We start from the raw sequence: 16,924 nt of genomic DNA on the forward strand, positions 1-16,924 counted from the left end.
CAAGTAGTAAGGAACCTTCTGGATACTAATGTTCTGCTTCTATCATAATGACTAGCTAAAATATTCCCTCCTACCTGTTTTTACATAGGTTTAATTATGCACGTCACATAAGGCTTTTGAGAAAGTGATTAATGTAGCAAGAGGTTCCTGTTCCAGCCTCTGTTTTTCATAGGTGAGCTTTTTTGTTGTTGAGAGCTTAATGTTCTCAACAAATTACATTGAGGATAACATTTTCTCTGGTTTTACCAGGACAACTTAAAGACCAAATGAATTGAGACTTTTTTATTTGTCATTCCTCTGTCTTGCAGATACGTCTTTTCTGGGCAAATGGTTAGGAGTGTTGTGTTTCGGTAACCGTACGTGTTTAGGTTGTGTAAAGATGCTAGCATCAAACCAGGACTGATAATCAGCTCAGCAGTCCTCAAATTATGACGCTATTTATCAAATGTGAGCTTTGTATTCATTTAGGTGTTGCATAGGTGGTTCCAACTTGAAAACTGTTTGTTCAACTGAAGATAGCTTAAAGCTACTAGTTAAAAAAAAATGTAACTATAAGGGTGGAACAGATCTGTAATCCTTGATCATTAAGTCATCTAAAATTGGATTATAGGCTATAATGGTGCTTTAAGAGAATTGTCGAGGCTTAGTTATGAGGGAACTCATCAGTTCCTGGCAGATTCTAGTACTATTTGCTTTGTGGAAAACTTTACAGTTTGCTTTATTATGTCTGCTTTTCTGCAGAAATGTGCCAGACATATGACTGCTAAAGATGCAGAAAAAATGTCCACTATGTCTGTTATCTTACTCATGACTTTGAAACATCCATTTGGAAAGCACAGAAAGCAAAAGGATGTTTTGTTTTGTTTTATTTTTTAACTGGAAAGTAGTTGATTCTGAGGGAAGATTATCTGGAATGAGAAAGTTTTCAGCCAAACCTTTGTTCTGCTTGAATAAAGTAGTTTATTTAAACAAATTTGATTATTGTTTGTGCTTTTTATTCACTTGTTAATGAAGAATATTAAAGTAGAAACTTCTTCCAGTTTATGTTTTCAAGTATGATACATGCATTTATTAAAACAATTGTATTTTTGTTCTTCCCTTTTACGTGTTCTTTGGGTTTTAAGGCTATTTGTTTGTTTGTTTGTTTTAATGGAGGAGAGAGAAGAAATCGATTGTTCTTTTTTTTGTCTGTGGTCTGGTGAAAGGATTACAAGAATCCCGATAATAAGAAGGTATCTCCTTGATAAATGAGAGGAGCTGGAGTGGAGGATGTTGTTTTAGAATGAGAACAAAAAACAGACCTGAAAAAGTAAGCTGGGCACTTGTGCTGGGAAAGTTCCGCTGTGTGGTACAACCTTGTGATCTCTTGTACTAGAACTTGCACGTCATTAAGTTCTAGATATTTATCTGTAATATCACAAATTATGATGAGTGGTTCTGCAGGCAAGTCACTCAAAATGGAAATGCATTGCAGGGCTTTCTGCACCAACGGCAACCCTGTTTGCTTCTTGGCTACTTTTATTTTGGCCAAGTCCAAAATAGAGGGAATGACGTAGTAGTAAAACAGACTTTATATCCTTCTCCTCATATTTTATTTTACAAACTGAAAATAGGGCTGTTTGTTTGTTTGTTACTCAGGGTTCCAGATGAATGCGTCTTCGTGGCCAATGTTTCTCTTAAGAACTCTCAATGGAGCTGAAATGGCACCTGCAGCATTCTTTAAGAAGGTAAGAAGAAAGGGACTGCTAGTAAACAACTTTCTATCAATTGGTCCATGGTTACATTTTTTTAATGAGGATGCTAAGATATTATCCTGTTGTATGCAGCACGGGAAGGCAAGACTATTATCTAAAATGACTTTGAACTGGATTGGCAAGCTACAAAGCTAGACAGGAAGCGATCTGCTTCTGGTCCGTTGAGATAGGCATCTCTTTTCCTGAGTTCAGACATTAAAGTATGGTGTGTTATTTAGAAAAATGATGTTTGCTCATTTTTTGTGTCTTGTGGATTTAAGATACAATGCATATCACATTTCTTAACGGCACCATATTCATGCGATTGTGCACAGGAGTAAAAATATTTTTAATGGGTAATAAGAGCCATTGGAATACAGTGGTGCTCAGAAAGGTTTTGTTAACTGTTTTCATTGGGAACGTACCAATCATTTAAAATGTAGTGAGAAAGTAGTTGAAAATAGCAGAAAAAGCTGTACAGTTTTTTAAACATGACTATTAAGTTGCTGTGAAACATGAAAAATCATATAAAACCAACAGTAATATTAAAATGACTTATTGGCTCAATTTTTTGTTGGGGTGGTAAAACCCTGCTGTCAATGTTGAGTGACTTCAGTTTTGATGCTGAGAGCGACATTGACAAGTATGTCAGCAGATCAAACAGTTGGGCTCAGACCTGCAATCACATTGCTTGCATGTTAACTTTATGTAATTATGTAATTTTTTTATATAAGATTATATAATTTTCTGATGTGTGATCAGCCACGCTTCCCTGTGCTAGCCTACCAGCACATCCGAGATGGCTTTTGGATAATGAGGTTCCCGAGGCTGAGGTGGTAATTCAGGTTCCATCCAGTCACAACTGCTGCTGTGGGGTACACTTATGCTGGTCACATTGACTTGATTTTTGTGGGTTTGGTTTTTTTTGTCCACTTGGAATTGGTCTAAGGCCAACTGAGTTGAGAGGCCTATAAATAATGTCCAATGCTAATGAATTTTTCATGGATTAATTGGGAGGGGAGGCTCTTACCAGACAGTTATCAGTCTCCAGAAATATCCATTCCCTGCAAACCTCCTCTTCTTTATTAGCAAGTAATAATTTCATTTTAGTGTCTTTGCTGTCTTGCTGCCCAGACATAATGTATTGGGTGCAACCTATTGCTTATGTAAATACTTTTAACAGGGTCTTTCTGTCATGGAGAATTTTGCTAATTATCGTAGCTGTGTTTGTGGGAACAGAATCTAGATTTTTTTATAATACAGAAGAGCAAAAGCAAATTGGAAATACATGTAAGTTTCCTTGAATGTCTATTATAACTTTTTGAGAGTAGTGAGTATGAGAAGTAAGGATGTTGAAGAAAAACGGAGGGTTTTCTTTTTTTTATTTTTTAAGAGGCCATAGAAATACAAATATTCTACTACTCTTACTTTTGTAGGAACCAGCAAAACCTGTGCCAAACTGCTTTAAAGTTGGAATGAAACTTGAAGCTATAGATAGAAAGAACCCATACTTGATTTGCCCAGCAACCATTGGAGATGTTAAAGGAGAGGAAGTTTTTGTTACATTTGATGGCTGGAGAGGAGCATTTGACTATTGGTGCAGATGCGATTCTCGAGATATTTTCCCAGTCGGATGGTGTAGCTTGACAGGAGATGCATTACAACCACCAGGGAACAATGGTAAGATGACTAATAATATTGCTTAATTATTTTTCCCCTCAATTACGGCAGAATTTTAAAAACCAGCTGGCTGTATGCAGATAAGACTGAAGATTTGATTTGTGAGTAGCTGATGAGGATGAAATGTTGTTAAGTTTTCTTTACGTAGTTTAAAGCTAATAGGATAGTTTCTGGGAAACAGTTTTTGTCTGTTCGTAGAAACTCTGGGAACATGTCTTATTTAATACTGTTAGGAGGGCTTTTGATAATCTTTTGTGTGCTTGTGAAAAATCTTGGACTTAAACTAGATTTGCGGTGTGTATTATAGATAGTTAAATGCTTCTGTTTAATGATACTAATATATTGGCTGCAGCAACACTTTTAAGCTGACTGCTAAGAAATTAAAGTAGTCTTTGCTTCTGTGATGATTGGAGGCTTAAACTATATATTTAGTGTTTCTTCCTTCATACTCACAAAATTCTGCCTTGAAGCTGCCTATTCTGAATGCTTTATCATCCTCATGCCTTTAAGGATGTTTGTACACAGGGTTGTGGAGTCCCTTTAACTAACGGCCACTGTGCTGTATAATGTACAGCTGCCTACCTTAGAAAGGAGGGAAATGGCACGAAGAGGGATATCCCGCAATGTAGTCCCTCTGCTACTCTGGGGCCCTCTTGTCATGTTTCTCTAGTGTAAGGCTTTTCTGTCAGACTGTTTGGGCTCTTCTATCCTCACTTCCTTCAAATTTAATGGGAAGAGAGGTTTTTAAAGAGGGGAACCATCTTTTAATTAATTACTTTGATATTGTTGACCAGAATAATTTGCTCTCATGGTTAGCATTTTCACAACTGGTGAGTAAGAAACGAGTAGACCAGTATCGCAGAACTCTCACTAGAAGTACCAAAGGAACAGAAGCAAGAAGGCAAGAAATCAGTCATGTTTCCTGCCCTCTCCATCCCCATTGCTTTTCTCAGTCTCTTGCCAGCAGGTCAAGAACCATATGGAAAATCTAACTGAAATTAGTTAAGAGTACCTTTGCATCCTTGCCCTCACCTGCCTGTCTGCAATTACTGCCGGTGGCTGTAGTACCTGTAATCTAGTTTAGTCCATTTTGGTGGATTTCGGCAAGGGAGCAACTATGTGTGTAGCTGTAGTGGCAGATCCAGGATGTTCTGCTGGTACAAACCTGCAGTGAAAAGGCAGGGGGAAGTCAGGTGAGGACAATCTGCATTCGATCAGAAGTCATCTAATAGGTACCAAGCTGACCTCACTCTTAATGTTTCTGTGCTCCCAGTCTTTCTCAGCTTCTTCAGAAGGTTGGCCTTGTCTTGAGAAATGGTGAATGAGGTGTGTTATTATGGTAAGCTAATTACATTAATTGTGGTGAAATAAAATGGCTTTATACAAAAGGGGCTGTGTAAATAAGTGGCATAAAATTTTTAGACGTTATTTTTTGTGACAGTTTAGATTGTTGAGTCCAATTGCATCTTCTGGAAAGAAGTATTATTAAATTACTTAGTCTACTGCAGTTTCAGTGCTGAAAAACCAGCAATATTTTGAGATAGTACGTATAGAATTTTTCTTGCCTGCTTAGTGCTTGATAGCCATCAAAGAGTTGTTTAACAGTTAGTTAGTAAAGTTGATTACGCATTGCAGTTGTTCAGGCAATAAAATAAACAAAATTCTTGACTATGTTCAAATTTGCTGAAGGCTTTAAATACCTACCCAGATATTTTTATAGATTCTATTGCTTTGTTGTGAAAAACAATAACACTTTAGGCATTAATAAAACCTGAAGCAAGGTTCTTACAGACTTGTAGTCAAAACTGAGAATTTTGGACATGTGATAAAAACTGAGGGCAGAGAGGTGCAGGCTGGGGATTTCATTATTTTTAATTCTAAAAGTGAGCCCAAAGTTAACTGCAGTTTCATTAAAATCCTATGTCCTCCTGTTTTCCCTGTTGTGGGCATAAAGAATTTGTTCTTTCAGTTTTGCTTCATGTGCTTATTTTTTATGTGCTCTGTGAGCATGTTATAAGCACTTGTCAAATTTACATAGCTAGATAGCTAGAGGAAATATTTTTTGCTCTCAGGTTATGTTTTTCACTGTTATTTGATCGCTTTTGAGCCATTAAAGAACTATAATGATAGTCCTTTATTAAGATGTAAATAATAGCTTCAAGGAGAGTGTAATCAAGTAATTTCAATTCAGAAATATGAGAATGTTGTCAGGATTCTTCATTAAGTCATATTAACATTGACTTACTCCTGTTAAGGAAGAAAGTATGACAGATACTAAATTGTAGGGATTCATTTGAAATATTACAGTATTATTCTGGCCTGGATGTTTTTCCTGGAGGTTAGGTTAGTATTTCTGCCTTGAATGTCCACAATAGAAAGTGAAAATAATTGACTGAATGTGGCTTAGATTTCAGAGTGAATATAATGAGAAGTATTCTTGATTTTTTTTTTTTTAACTACCTTTCCTGAAAGCATTTAAATGTCTTAAATCACTAGTTAAAGTAGATTTTCATGAACAAGCAAAACCAATATCCTGCAATCTAAATATGAAAGTGATAAAGGATGCTTTAGATTTCATCCATACCAAGGACAACAATTTCCTGCCATGAGACTTATATTTTAGGGTCTAATTTAGCCTTTTGAAAGAGAGATGAAATGCAGTAAGGGAGACAATATGAAAATTAGGGAAGATTTTATTTCAGCTGTGTACTGTCTTAGCCATTTAGGATGCCCAGAGAGAATGTAGGACCTCTGTAATGGGAGGTTTTTAAGAACACTTTAAACACAAGCTTCTTAGGTATGGGTGAATTTATTCAGACCAGATTACATGGAATATTTAGTCTTTATAGCTGTATCTTCTGTAACTCGCATTTGTTTTAGACAGATGAGCTCAGCAACTGAGATGCAATTAATAGCAGATAAAATGGAGATGACAGATGAAAAGTTGTTTTGGACCAACTGTTTTTAGCATTCAGGCCTTAATCTTCATGTTGATGTTTTGTCTTTGGTCCTTATCAGAATATGTGACTTAAGTGGACCTGGCTGGGTGTCAGGGTAGGCGTACAGTGGTATGAAATGTAGCATTCAATATTTATACTAGCAGAATCTATGTTTAGCTAATACTGTAGTTTGTTTCCTGAGAAATATCTCTGATAGTAATAATTTATCTTATGTATGGTTTGACAACAGTGCTTGGTGTTGGCTTGGCCTGCTGGCCCAAGGTTAATATTTTAAGGATGCAGTAGGTTGTTTTCTCTGTGTTTCTTGGTCACTTAAGTGCTTTTAGAGATGACTTGTTGCTCAGGAACATTGTTGTGAACTATGGCTGTTGAAAGCAGTTGGCATGATAATGTGTGTGCTGGATCAATCTGAAGGACCCTCTGCTCTAGCAGGCTTTCTCCAGCGGTGGCTGAAGTTTGCAGAAGTATTCCTAATATCTGGCTGTCTACAACCTAGCACCTCCCAAGCCCAGAATAATGCTTTTATGCTGAGTACCTCCTGGAGGAGCTTGATCTATTTTGTTCAGTTGTATTTCAGAGACATCTGCACTTTTAGCACCTACAACATCCTGTAGTAAGGAGTTCTATACTTGAGTATATGTTCTGTGGAAAAGGAGGTATCCTTTTTCTTGCTGGTAGCTTCATTTGTTATCCTCGTGTTCTTGTACTGAAATACCTTCTTGTACTTCTAGTACTTGTACAGGAAGAGACAGTAAATAGGTATTCCCTAATTGCCACCTTCATACCCATCATGACTTTGTACATCTATATTCTAGCTTCCCTCAACTATCTGTGTGCCAAACTTGTAAAATCCTGTTCTGTTTTGTTTTTCATTGGTACGGGATCAGGTTAATTCCTCTGATCACCCTTGTTCTTCTGTACTGTTTCCATTTGAGCTATGGCATTTTTAGCCACTGGAACCAGAAGTGCACAAAGTATTTAAGACTTAGTGGTACAGTGGTGCTTTCTGTTTTGTTTCTGTTCCTTCTGTAATTATTCATGAATGGGGATTTGGGATTTTTGAACTACTACTGAGCAATTAACTGATACTGTCATAGAAGTATTGATTTTAATTCTAAGATGTCATTTTTGTATACACCAGCTAATAGCCCATCATTGATCACAGAAACTGGATTATTTTGAATTGATTGACATTGAATTTCATCTGTTACTTCCTCTGCTGAGCTACTGCTCAGCTTTACAAGATCTTTTTATACATCTTTACTGACTCAAATAATTGTTCAGCAGTTGTTGACATCTCATGCTTTACTGTTGTCCTAGATCTTATATGAATCGAATGGCACAAGCGCAAGCAGAGATCTGATTGGGATTTCTTTAGGGTCCTCTCTCGACTGTGGAAACATGTCTGTTTATTCCTGGCCACTGTTTGGTATTTTCCAAGAAATTTTTTAGAAGGATCATGAGGATCTTCCCTCGTGTCTGTTGCCGGCTAAAGGTTTTTTCAAGAGGCTTGTGAGATCTTGTCAAGTGCAAATCCACAAACATTATCTGCTTGCTTATTGACTCCTTAAAAAAAAATTCATAATAGATCTGTGAGATGTGACTTCTCTCTACAGAAGCTATGATTAGTTCCTCCCCAACACATCGTATTTATGTTTGGGTTCACTACCTCTGTTCAGTACAAGAGTTTTTAGCAACTTGGCCAGTACTAACATCAGGTATCCTGTCCATACCTTGCTGACTAGAATGTTGGCATCACATTAACCACCTTTTGAAGTCTCTGAACTTGAGGCAGTTTTAAGGACAAACTTGCACAGCATCATCAGTAGGTTGGACAATTGATCTTTTAATTTCCTTAAAACTAAGTGCTGTAGATCCTGCCAACTCTACTGCTTGTTTTGTCTCCGTTTCCTGACCTCTACTACTTGTACTTCATGTCAGGGATCTTGTTTCAGGTTCTGATATGGGAACTGATGTGATGAGCTTCCTTGGAGTGAGTATGAATGCAAAAAAACATTCAATCTTGTTGCTTTAGTATTATCTTCCACGTTTGCTCATTCTGAGATGTGATCGTCTGTTGGGTCCATATAACTTCTGCTTTTCATATGCTTTGAAAAGGCTTTTTAATTTTGATATCTTTTGGATGTTTTTCTATTAACTCTTTTTCTAGGCCAAACATATTATGCTTTTCTATTTAACCACCACAGATTGTAATTTTTATTTTACTCAATTGGATAATAGAAAGCCGTTACCATGCCTAAGAATATTCTTGTATTGCACTGTAGCTAGTTGTATCTGAGGCTTATGATGGAAGTAGAGGGCAGATGACTGGAGATTGTCAGAGCAGTTTCCGTTTGCTGTTGCTATATAAAGTCATTTTACTGTTTAATCATTATATGTAAATGGCAGTTACTTAGGCAACCCACGTTTTTATTTATAATGGAAGTAAAACCTTTTCCATAAAAGAGAGAAAACAAAAGAATAACTGGGGGCAAGCCATGTGGGAAATGACAAGTAGTTTCACCTGCAAAGATTGATTTCAGTATAAAGTAGTATCTATCATTTAGATGTGAACAGCATCTGGAGACGGATCAGTTCCTATATATCCCTGATCCTCATGTTCTTATGAAGCCAAATCTTTGACAGATAAAGGTGGTGCGAGAACTCGTGAAGGAGGAACTGCTCCCTGCGCTGTACAGGAGAGAATTTGGGTGACCAAGGGAAGATGATACAGTAATCTAAATACAAACAGTGATGCGCTGTAGGTTTTCTCCTTGGTCCTCTTCCTTCCTTCCTTTTCCTCTATCTGTCCCCCTTCCACATCATGTGTCCCCTCATTGCTTTTCTCCCAACTCAGTGCATTTATTGTCAGTGTGAGCAATCTTCTTTCATTACGCTAATCAGCCTGTGATATTAAAGGTCTCCTTCAAAAGCTGTCTGCAGCAATAAGAGTAGTACAGGCTCAAGCAGAGATTTAAAAGTATTTGTCTGTTTTATGATTTCTTAGTTTAGTTTTATTTAATTTTCAGACATATTCTCAAGGCTTACTTTGTGCAGATTTTTCCAAGCTACCTACTGGAGATGCACTTCTCTGTTATTGATAATGAAATTCTGTCAAAATAGCTGTGCTGTATTTTCAGCAGAGTTGTACACAAATATACAACATCAATATAAACTTAAATATATGTTTGCAGATGAGACAAAAGAAGTGTTGAAACTTCAGGCAGAGCTACAGTTAGATCTGTGAAAAGACTCTTTGTTGTTTAAAGTAGCCAAAAAATCAGATAAGCATGGTAATTCTTAAATTTCATTAAAGAAAAAAACAAATGCTGAAATGGTACAATTTCATATTGCTGGAGGTTTCCTATTTCTCTCAGTGCAGTCAGCTTCATTTCACGAGCAGGTCACAGTAGTTAAATCAGGCACATACAGTAAGCAGATTTATGCTGTCTTCAGAATTGTACATGAAAAACTTGTCAGTGCTTCAGGCTAAAATCTGATTTGCCACATTCTCTCACATGTTAAGCTTTTTTTATTTGGTATTAATGTTTCTTGGCATCTTGCAGTAAGGCCTGGATGGTGCTGCTACAGGGCAGTAATCACTTAAGAAAAAATAAAAGTTTTGCCTTTCCCAGAGCTGTGACCTTGCTGTAAGGCTGGTTTCCTCACCATCTTACCATGTTTATTTATAAGGTAGTTGTAATTTTCTTTTAAATCAGAAGTACTCCAGCACATGTATTTTTGACTGTTACATGGAAAATACTTTTTTTAATTTGCTGTTGTTCAGGTCTTGTGGATGCTAATGTCAACAGCGGTTGTATTGCCCAACTGGTGGATGGGATTGAGTGGATTTTCTCCGAATCTGTGTTAGTACGTATAAGCTATGTTAAGAATATCAGTGCTGTCATTCAGTTATTGAGAGAAAACAATTTGTGGCATTGCAGTAACCATGCTCAGTGTTTCTTTTCTTTCCCTGAAGCTTGTTGCATTTGATTGTTTCATTTTGGGCCCACCTTTCATCCTGATGATGCTATTTGGGGAAAAATAATGTCAAAACCTGGGCGGAATCAGTAATGATGGGGTGAAGAATCAGGATGTTAAAAACTCTTACCCGATGTGTAGAGCTAGGCTTTGCTGGGCTTATTGACAGATTCATCAGCAGCACACCTAAACTGTCTTCAAGTAACTCAGTTTTGTGCTGCTTTGATAGTTTACTGGGTATTTACTTGCTCCCTTCTCAGCTTACGAACAAAATCCAGTTCACTTGTGTTTTTTGCTAGTGTGGTTGCAATGGCAATGCTTTGTTGAAGGGTGAGACTAGAAGCTGGCTTTTCACAGTTCTTGGTTTCTGGAGAGTACAAGAGATCTTTCCAGGAGTCTTTCTTTTGTTTTGCCTGTACCCCTGAGTCCCCCAGGCTCCTTGCCCCAGCTGGGCTATTAGCAGTTGTTTTTTTTGGAAGTGCTGTGTGTTAGTTTGGTTAGCAGTGGGTTTCGATGGAGCTTAATTAGTATTTTCACTGGTCTGTTCCATAGGTGCTGGCTTGCCTAGGTCTTGAAAATGTGGGAGACTAGGGGTGGGGGCAAGGGACCAAAGGTGCTGCAGTGCTGCCTGGGGAAGTTGGTAGGACCGAAATGTTTCCCTTTCCTTCAGTTTTGTCTTGTGTTACTTGGGGCTCTCCGTTTCACTTTTTAGGGCTGTGAAAGGAAGGCAAGAGACTGTTTCTTTTCTTTTCTTTTCTCTTTCTTCTCTTCCCCCCCCCCCTTATATCTTTTTCCTCTTACCTCTCTTTTATCTCTCTTCCCCCCTCTTCTCTCTTTTTTTCTCTTTTTTTCTGTTCTCTTTTCTCCTTTTTTTTCTTTTCTCTTATACTGGTAGCAAAAACTAAAATCTAGAAAGCAGAAAATTGTAAGCCCTAATGTCCATGTCTTGCCAAGGTGGATGTGGAAGTTTCCAAGTGCACTGTTTTTAGGTAGCAAAATTATGACTTGTAACTGATTTTGTATCATAGCAACATATCAATTAGTATCTTGCAGCTGACTCTTAACCAGAAGTACTCCAAACATAGATAGAAAGAGGTGACATGTATTACAGATACTTATGCTTTTGTATGGCTCTCGTGTTTAATTGAGACATAAGGACATAAATTTTTATAATCCTTGGCAGTAAGCTATTTTGAAAAATTGCTAATCTTCTCCACCTCCTTTGCCAGTTGTCAAAACTATCACGATAATAACTTACTGTATTAAAGAAGGTTAATTTTATAGTTAAAATCCCAGGCTAGAGCTCAGGAGGTATGTTTCCATTACTTCTGCTGTGGAATGCTCACATGGATTTAGAGTAAGTTGCTAAATCTCTTCACCTCTTTTTTATTTTTTTTAAAAAAAAAAACAAAAAAAAACCAAAAAAAACCCAAAAACAAAACAAAAAAACAAAAACAAAACAAAACAAAAAAAAACAACAAAAAACCAAAACAAATAAAAGCCAACCCTGTAGATGAGAGGAGAGTCAGGTTTTTAATATTCTCAGAAGAACATTCAGCTGTGTCTCAGTGGGGGCATAGGAACAATACTGCAGTACAAATGGAATAATTTCTGTCTTGAAAGAAATGCTGGTTTAAACATTGAATTACTGTTTTTACTGTCCTAATTGGCACCTTCACCTAAGGTACCAATGCTGTGTTCACAGAATGTACAGCAAAACAGGCCCCTCCCTTGCTTTGTGTAATTTCACTTCAGCTTTTTAAAGTTGTGTCTTGCAATTGCTGCTCTGTGACACTAACTGAACAGTAGATTTCTAATGTTTAAATATTACAAATCTGAACCTTTTTTTCTCCTCACTTTCCATAAAACCATGGAGTGAAACCATCACTATGGATTATTGGAGGGAATTTTACCAATTAGAATTACATGAGAATTTAGACTTCTGTCATCTGTCCCATCCCCTTCCCAAGCACTGGAGGTTTCAGTAGCTTCAGATTTCACAGCTGTCTTAAATAACTGACTTACTCTGGCAAGAGATCTTGGGGATAACATTCTGGGGTCAAATTTTGCAGTCCTGCATGTGTCTGGGCATTTTTTCTGCTTCTAGAAGCAGAATTTGGCCCTCATCTAAAGTCTAATCTTTCATGTCATCCTTATGCAAATGAGCTCAGTTGACTTCACTGGATCTGCTTGTGTGACTGAGGACTGAGTTGTGGCAGTGCATCTTTAGGCTGTGAGTTCCAAGGTACTGGATTTGAGGTTTCTCTTACATATGTTGGATAAAAAGTTTATAGGTGTTGGGATTCTCACGGAATAGTTTGAGGAGAAAAAGAAAAAGTTTTGAATGAGCAGTAGTTGGAAGTATGAAAGCTGTGTGTGTGCTGCATGAAGGTAGTCACCTATAGCCCTCACTAACATGACAGTATAACTAGAGCTCTGTGAACTTTGAAAATACTGTTCAGTTGCTAACATTACTATGGTAAAGTACGTTTGTGCAGTGTGATCGCTGCTCTTTAGTTATTGAGGATGCCGGTGCAGTTTTTGGGCGTAAATAAGAGACATGGGAAAGAATGCCATGCAATGCACCCCACTCCTGAAACTGGAGCAGTGGATATTTGTGTAGAAGAGCAACACCGCACAAATGCTTGATTTTGTTTGTGCAAATGAGAAGGCCTTTGTGATGCAAAGCAGCATCCTGAAAAGGCAAATGTGCTTTTTTGGTTGTAAATATGCCAGCTAAATACTGCAGTAATTGCAAGCAGAGCTTGGCATTTTTCCTCTCTATTCTCTTCATCGTTATATTTTAACAAGTTCTCATGAGACTATTAAAACGTCTTAGTTTTTGGAACATGCGGCCTAGTGGGGATAACTCTGCCTACAGATGCAGTGGGTTGGCAACTTGGTTTTGCATGTCTTTTCATTTCCCTCCAGATCCTATGACCCAGCGTAACCTTTGGTCTCCCTCTGAAGGCCGGGGTGAAGGAAGTACGAGCAGGTGACTGATGATCACTGTCAATACAGCCTGAAGACAATATGGGAATTACTTTAGCAGTCGCCCACTCCTTTGCGCTCTCCCCCATCCTCTCTTAAATCAACAAATGCAAATAGCAGCTGCCTCATTTGCTACTCTCTCCGGGAGGCTGCCCAGGCAGCGTGGGCTTTGTTGCAGTCCTGCCTATTGAAAAAAGCAGCTTCAGCCCTAGGCAGAAGGAAAAAATACCAAATGGGACCTGACACCACCCCCCCCTTAATGGTTAATGCTGCTAATATTTGGTCCTCTGGAATATTCAGGTAGGAAGATTCTGAGATAAGGGTACTTGATGTGTGTGGTTCAAGAGGGCAGTCTGCAAGTGGTTGGAGCTCTTTGCATTGTTACGCTTTGTCCAGTAAATGCCCTTCTGGAAGGGAGTAGAGATCGCCCAGTGTTCCAAAACTCATACCTGTGCTCCTAGAATCTGTTGCCATTGCAATTAGTTGTGTATTTAACCTTAACTGTGTCTTTACTGTGCGAGAATAGAAATGCATTTGCTAGATTTCAGCATAGGCAGGGTCACGAAGAATTTGTGAAACAACATTTCTTTATGAGGTCATGATTGTTTTGCTAAATGTATAGTTGTGTGGCACAAAAATAAAAATAGCTCCATTTTGCATTGGTGTAAGTGTAATCCAGGATGCAATATGTAGTACTGTATTTTACAGCATACAGTTGATATTATTTCGCTTTCCAGATGTACAGCTTAACACGAGCTGTCATTCAGCAATTTGGAGACATAAGAGTAATGCTATGCCAGCATTTGGTTAAAATTCTGTTCATCTTATTTTAAGCTGTTATTGCATATGAAAATAAGTTTTGGCATACATAAATAAAAGGAAGGCGATCACTTTGCACATCCGGAATGTGGTGCTTCTCAGATACCTAAGGATATCATGTCTGTATTTGATGTATTAGGATTGCAACAAGCCATAATGAAGAGATTTCTTCTGAACTGCCATTTAGGAATATTATATTAGTAACCGGATCAGACAAATAGCAATGTATGTAAATGTTCCTACAGCTTTAAAAATGTGTGGCAGTGGTACTTGTATTTTATAAGAAGTCTGTTTGCAGCATGTATTTCATCTTACTGTGACATTTTCTATTGCAAACTTAATAACAGTTAACTCATGAATAAAAATTCGGAGTTAAAGTAACAGTTGTAAAGCTAGGTGCTGGACTTTTAAGGTGAATATCGCTCATAGAGCTAGACATTAAAACAGTTACTCAATCTTTGAGTATGTTCTTTTCTCAAGATCTCATTTCAAATGTATCTTTGAGTTTTATTTCGTGTTTTATTTGTTTACCAGAAAGTCTCAACATCCTAATATTTTAGGAGAGGAAATATTCTGAATTCACAAAAATCCAGGAAATTAACTATTAGCAGCCCCCTATGCTCCACTTTCAGCCTGCAGTAGTGCTTTGGATCAGGCACTGGTGACTGACACAGTCAAAGCCCACTTGAACCCTAACTTGCAATACTTCTAAGTATGAACGCATTAAGTTCAGAGTATTTAAGGTTAGGGTGAATCACAGGAGCTTCATCAGCAGCAAGATGCGAAAGGCTGTGATAGAGGCAGCGTGATACTAGAAAACCATCTAATTTTAGTGTAAAGGCTTCAAATTATTTCAAACATGTTGTCTGTTCCTTTCCCACACCTCTCGCAACAAGGGTGGTTTGATATCACAAAATCTCTCATTTTCATCTTCTACCTACCTCTTCCACAACTTATCCATCTGCCTGCCTGCCACAAATCAGACCAACAAAATAGAGTATCTGTTGGACTTTTGGACTTAGTAATTGCTTTTTGTTGGCCGCAAGTGCTGCTATAGCCTGGTGTGGTACATCTTTTCATTGAGTATGTCCTTATCCATAGGTTGTTTGGCATCCTTCTGGTGTTTTAATCTGTCCGTTGCGAAGGGAATTGTTAAAATAAAATCATCAGTATTACTTCAGAGAAGAGTGAGTTGGGTGGAAAAGATTGCTAACTAGGAAATTTTGTTCAATGAAATCTGATTACCTTTGCAGCTTCACACCAGGTTATAATACAGTCACATCATATACATATTGGATCAATTTTGTAATGGGTTGGGAGATTCAACAGAGAACCACTTTAGTGTTAAGAATGAATAAAAATGATACTTTGTGTTTGATTTTTAGAAGTCCTTCTTCCAAATAAAATTTTAAGTCTGGATGGCTCCAGGTAGAAAAATCTAGGTATAGTTATGTGAACTTAACTTTCTAAACTAGCATCTCGGAGAAATGCTCATGAATGATACTTTGCTATCATCAGTTTCACCTCTTCAGGGGGATGATTTTCTTTGCTGCTCAAAATTGGTTTGTAGCTCCCTAGAAGTAGTTGGCATGTCTTGTAATCATGGAAACTGCTCTTAGAGGAGAACGGATGTATTATAGGCTGTGTGATTTGTGAAGTATTTTGAAGGCCTTCTTGATGGATGGCACTTTATAAATATCTTATCATAATTAAATTATGGGAAGCATTTATAAGGTGAGTGGATTAATTCATTTTTTTTTTCTATTTTTATTTGAATGTTTTTCTCTTAGGAAAGGCCCTCTGAAAGAATGGGTGTAAAGAGTTCTCTCTTTGGCTTTAATGAAGTGATATAGTTTCATGCCAACCACTTAAGTTCAAATATCCAAGTATATTTATTTTACTATGTAAATTGTGCACTACATTTTTTTTTTTTAAAGCCTTTGTTAGAAAAGTTGGTTTCCATCATTCATTTTGAGGTTTTCCCCCCCTTCCCTTTTGTTTTTGTTTTTCCTCAGTTTCCATTACAAAGAGCAGTGCAAAAATCCAATCTTCCCCTTCCAAAGTGACCCGGCGTTCAATGCAGTCTCCACAGAAATCTGCTCCGGTACCAGCTCAACGGGGCAGGAAACCAGGTCGGGGCAAACCCCCTGGACAGTCTGCAGTTCCCAAGAAGGGCAGGTCTCCTAAAAATATTCCCCTGACAAAAAGCACCTCTCATACTGAAAATCTTAAAACAAGGAAAAAAAGTTTAAAACCTGGAAAAAAGGTTAGTCCTTACTACTTTACTTTACATTGAAAAATTTTGTAGTGAGATTTTTTTTTTTAATTATTATTATTTAATTTTCTGTCTTCAGCCTTCAGGGCTTTACTGTTTTCAGCAGTTGATTACAAGAAAAAGTCTAAAATAGCTATTCTGGAATATTTCAGTATAAGCTTCTGTGGATTATTTTATTCCAGAACAAGATCACTAATTTATTTATGGGTGAGATGTTGGTGTTGAAAAATACTGTTCTGGAATAGCCTTTTCCAGTAAAATTACAAGAGCCAGGGAAGCCTTTAGGCTTTTTAGTCTGGGTTATTTTTTTACTGAACCATATATATAGTTTGCGTAATTTTTTTGTTTGTTTGTTTCATGTTTAGAAACAAAGGATTAGGAACAGTGAAGGCTTTGTTGCAGAATTTAGGCATAGTAAACATACAGCTGGATTTGCCAAATGAATCTCTTAGTATCTCCAGGATTAGGGAGTACCTAGCATGGAG

The 16,924-nt window shown here is 37.5% G+C and overlaps 1 protein-coding gene across 1 annotated transcript in view; it reads left to right on the top strand.

Annotated features, from left to right (window-relative positions):
* SCML2 (sex comb on midleg-like 2 (Drosophila)) overlaps positions 1-16,924 on the top strand; it is a 44,367-nt gene that overhangs the window by 7,065 nt on the left and 20,378 nt on the right. The window contains exons 3-5 of the mRNA XM_009701811.1: positions 1,639-1,727; positions 3,170-3,413; positions 16,180-16,430. Of these exons, the coding sequence (XP_009700113.1) occupies positions 1,639-1,727; positions 3,170-3,413; positions 16,180-16,430 (584 nt within the window). The remainder of the gene's footprint in view (positions 1-1,638; positions 1,728-3,169; positions 3,414-16,179; positions 16,431-16,924) is intronic.

This window comes from Cariama cristata, unplaced genomic scaffold (genome assembly GCF_000690535.1).
Source record: "Cariama cristata isolate BGI_N322 unplaced genomic scaffold, ASM69053v1 scaffold37506, whole genome shotgun sequence".
Classification (NCBI taxonomy): Eukaryota; Metazoa; Chordata; class Aves; order Cariamiformes; family Cariamidae; genus Cariama; species Cariama cristata.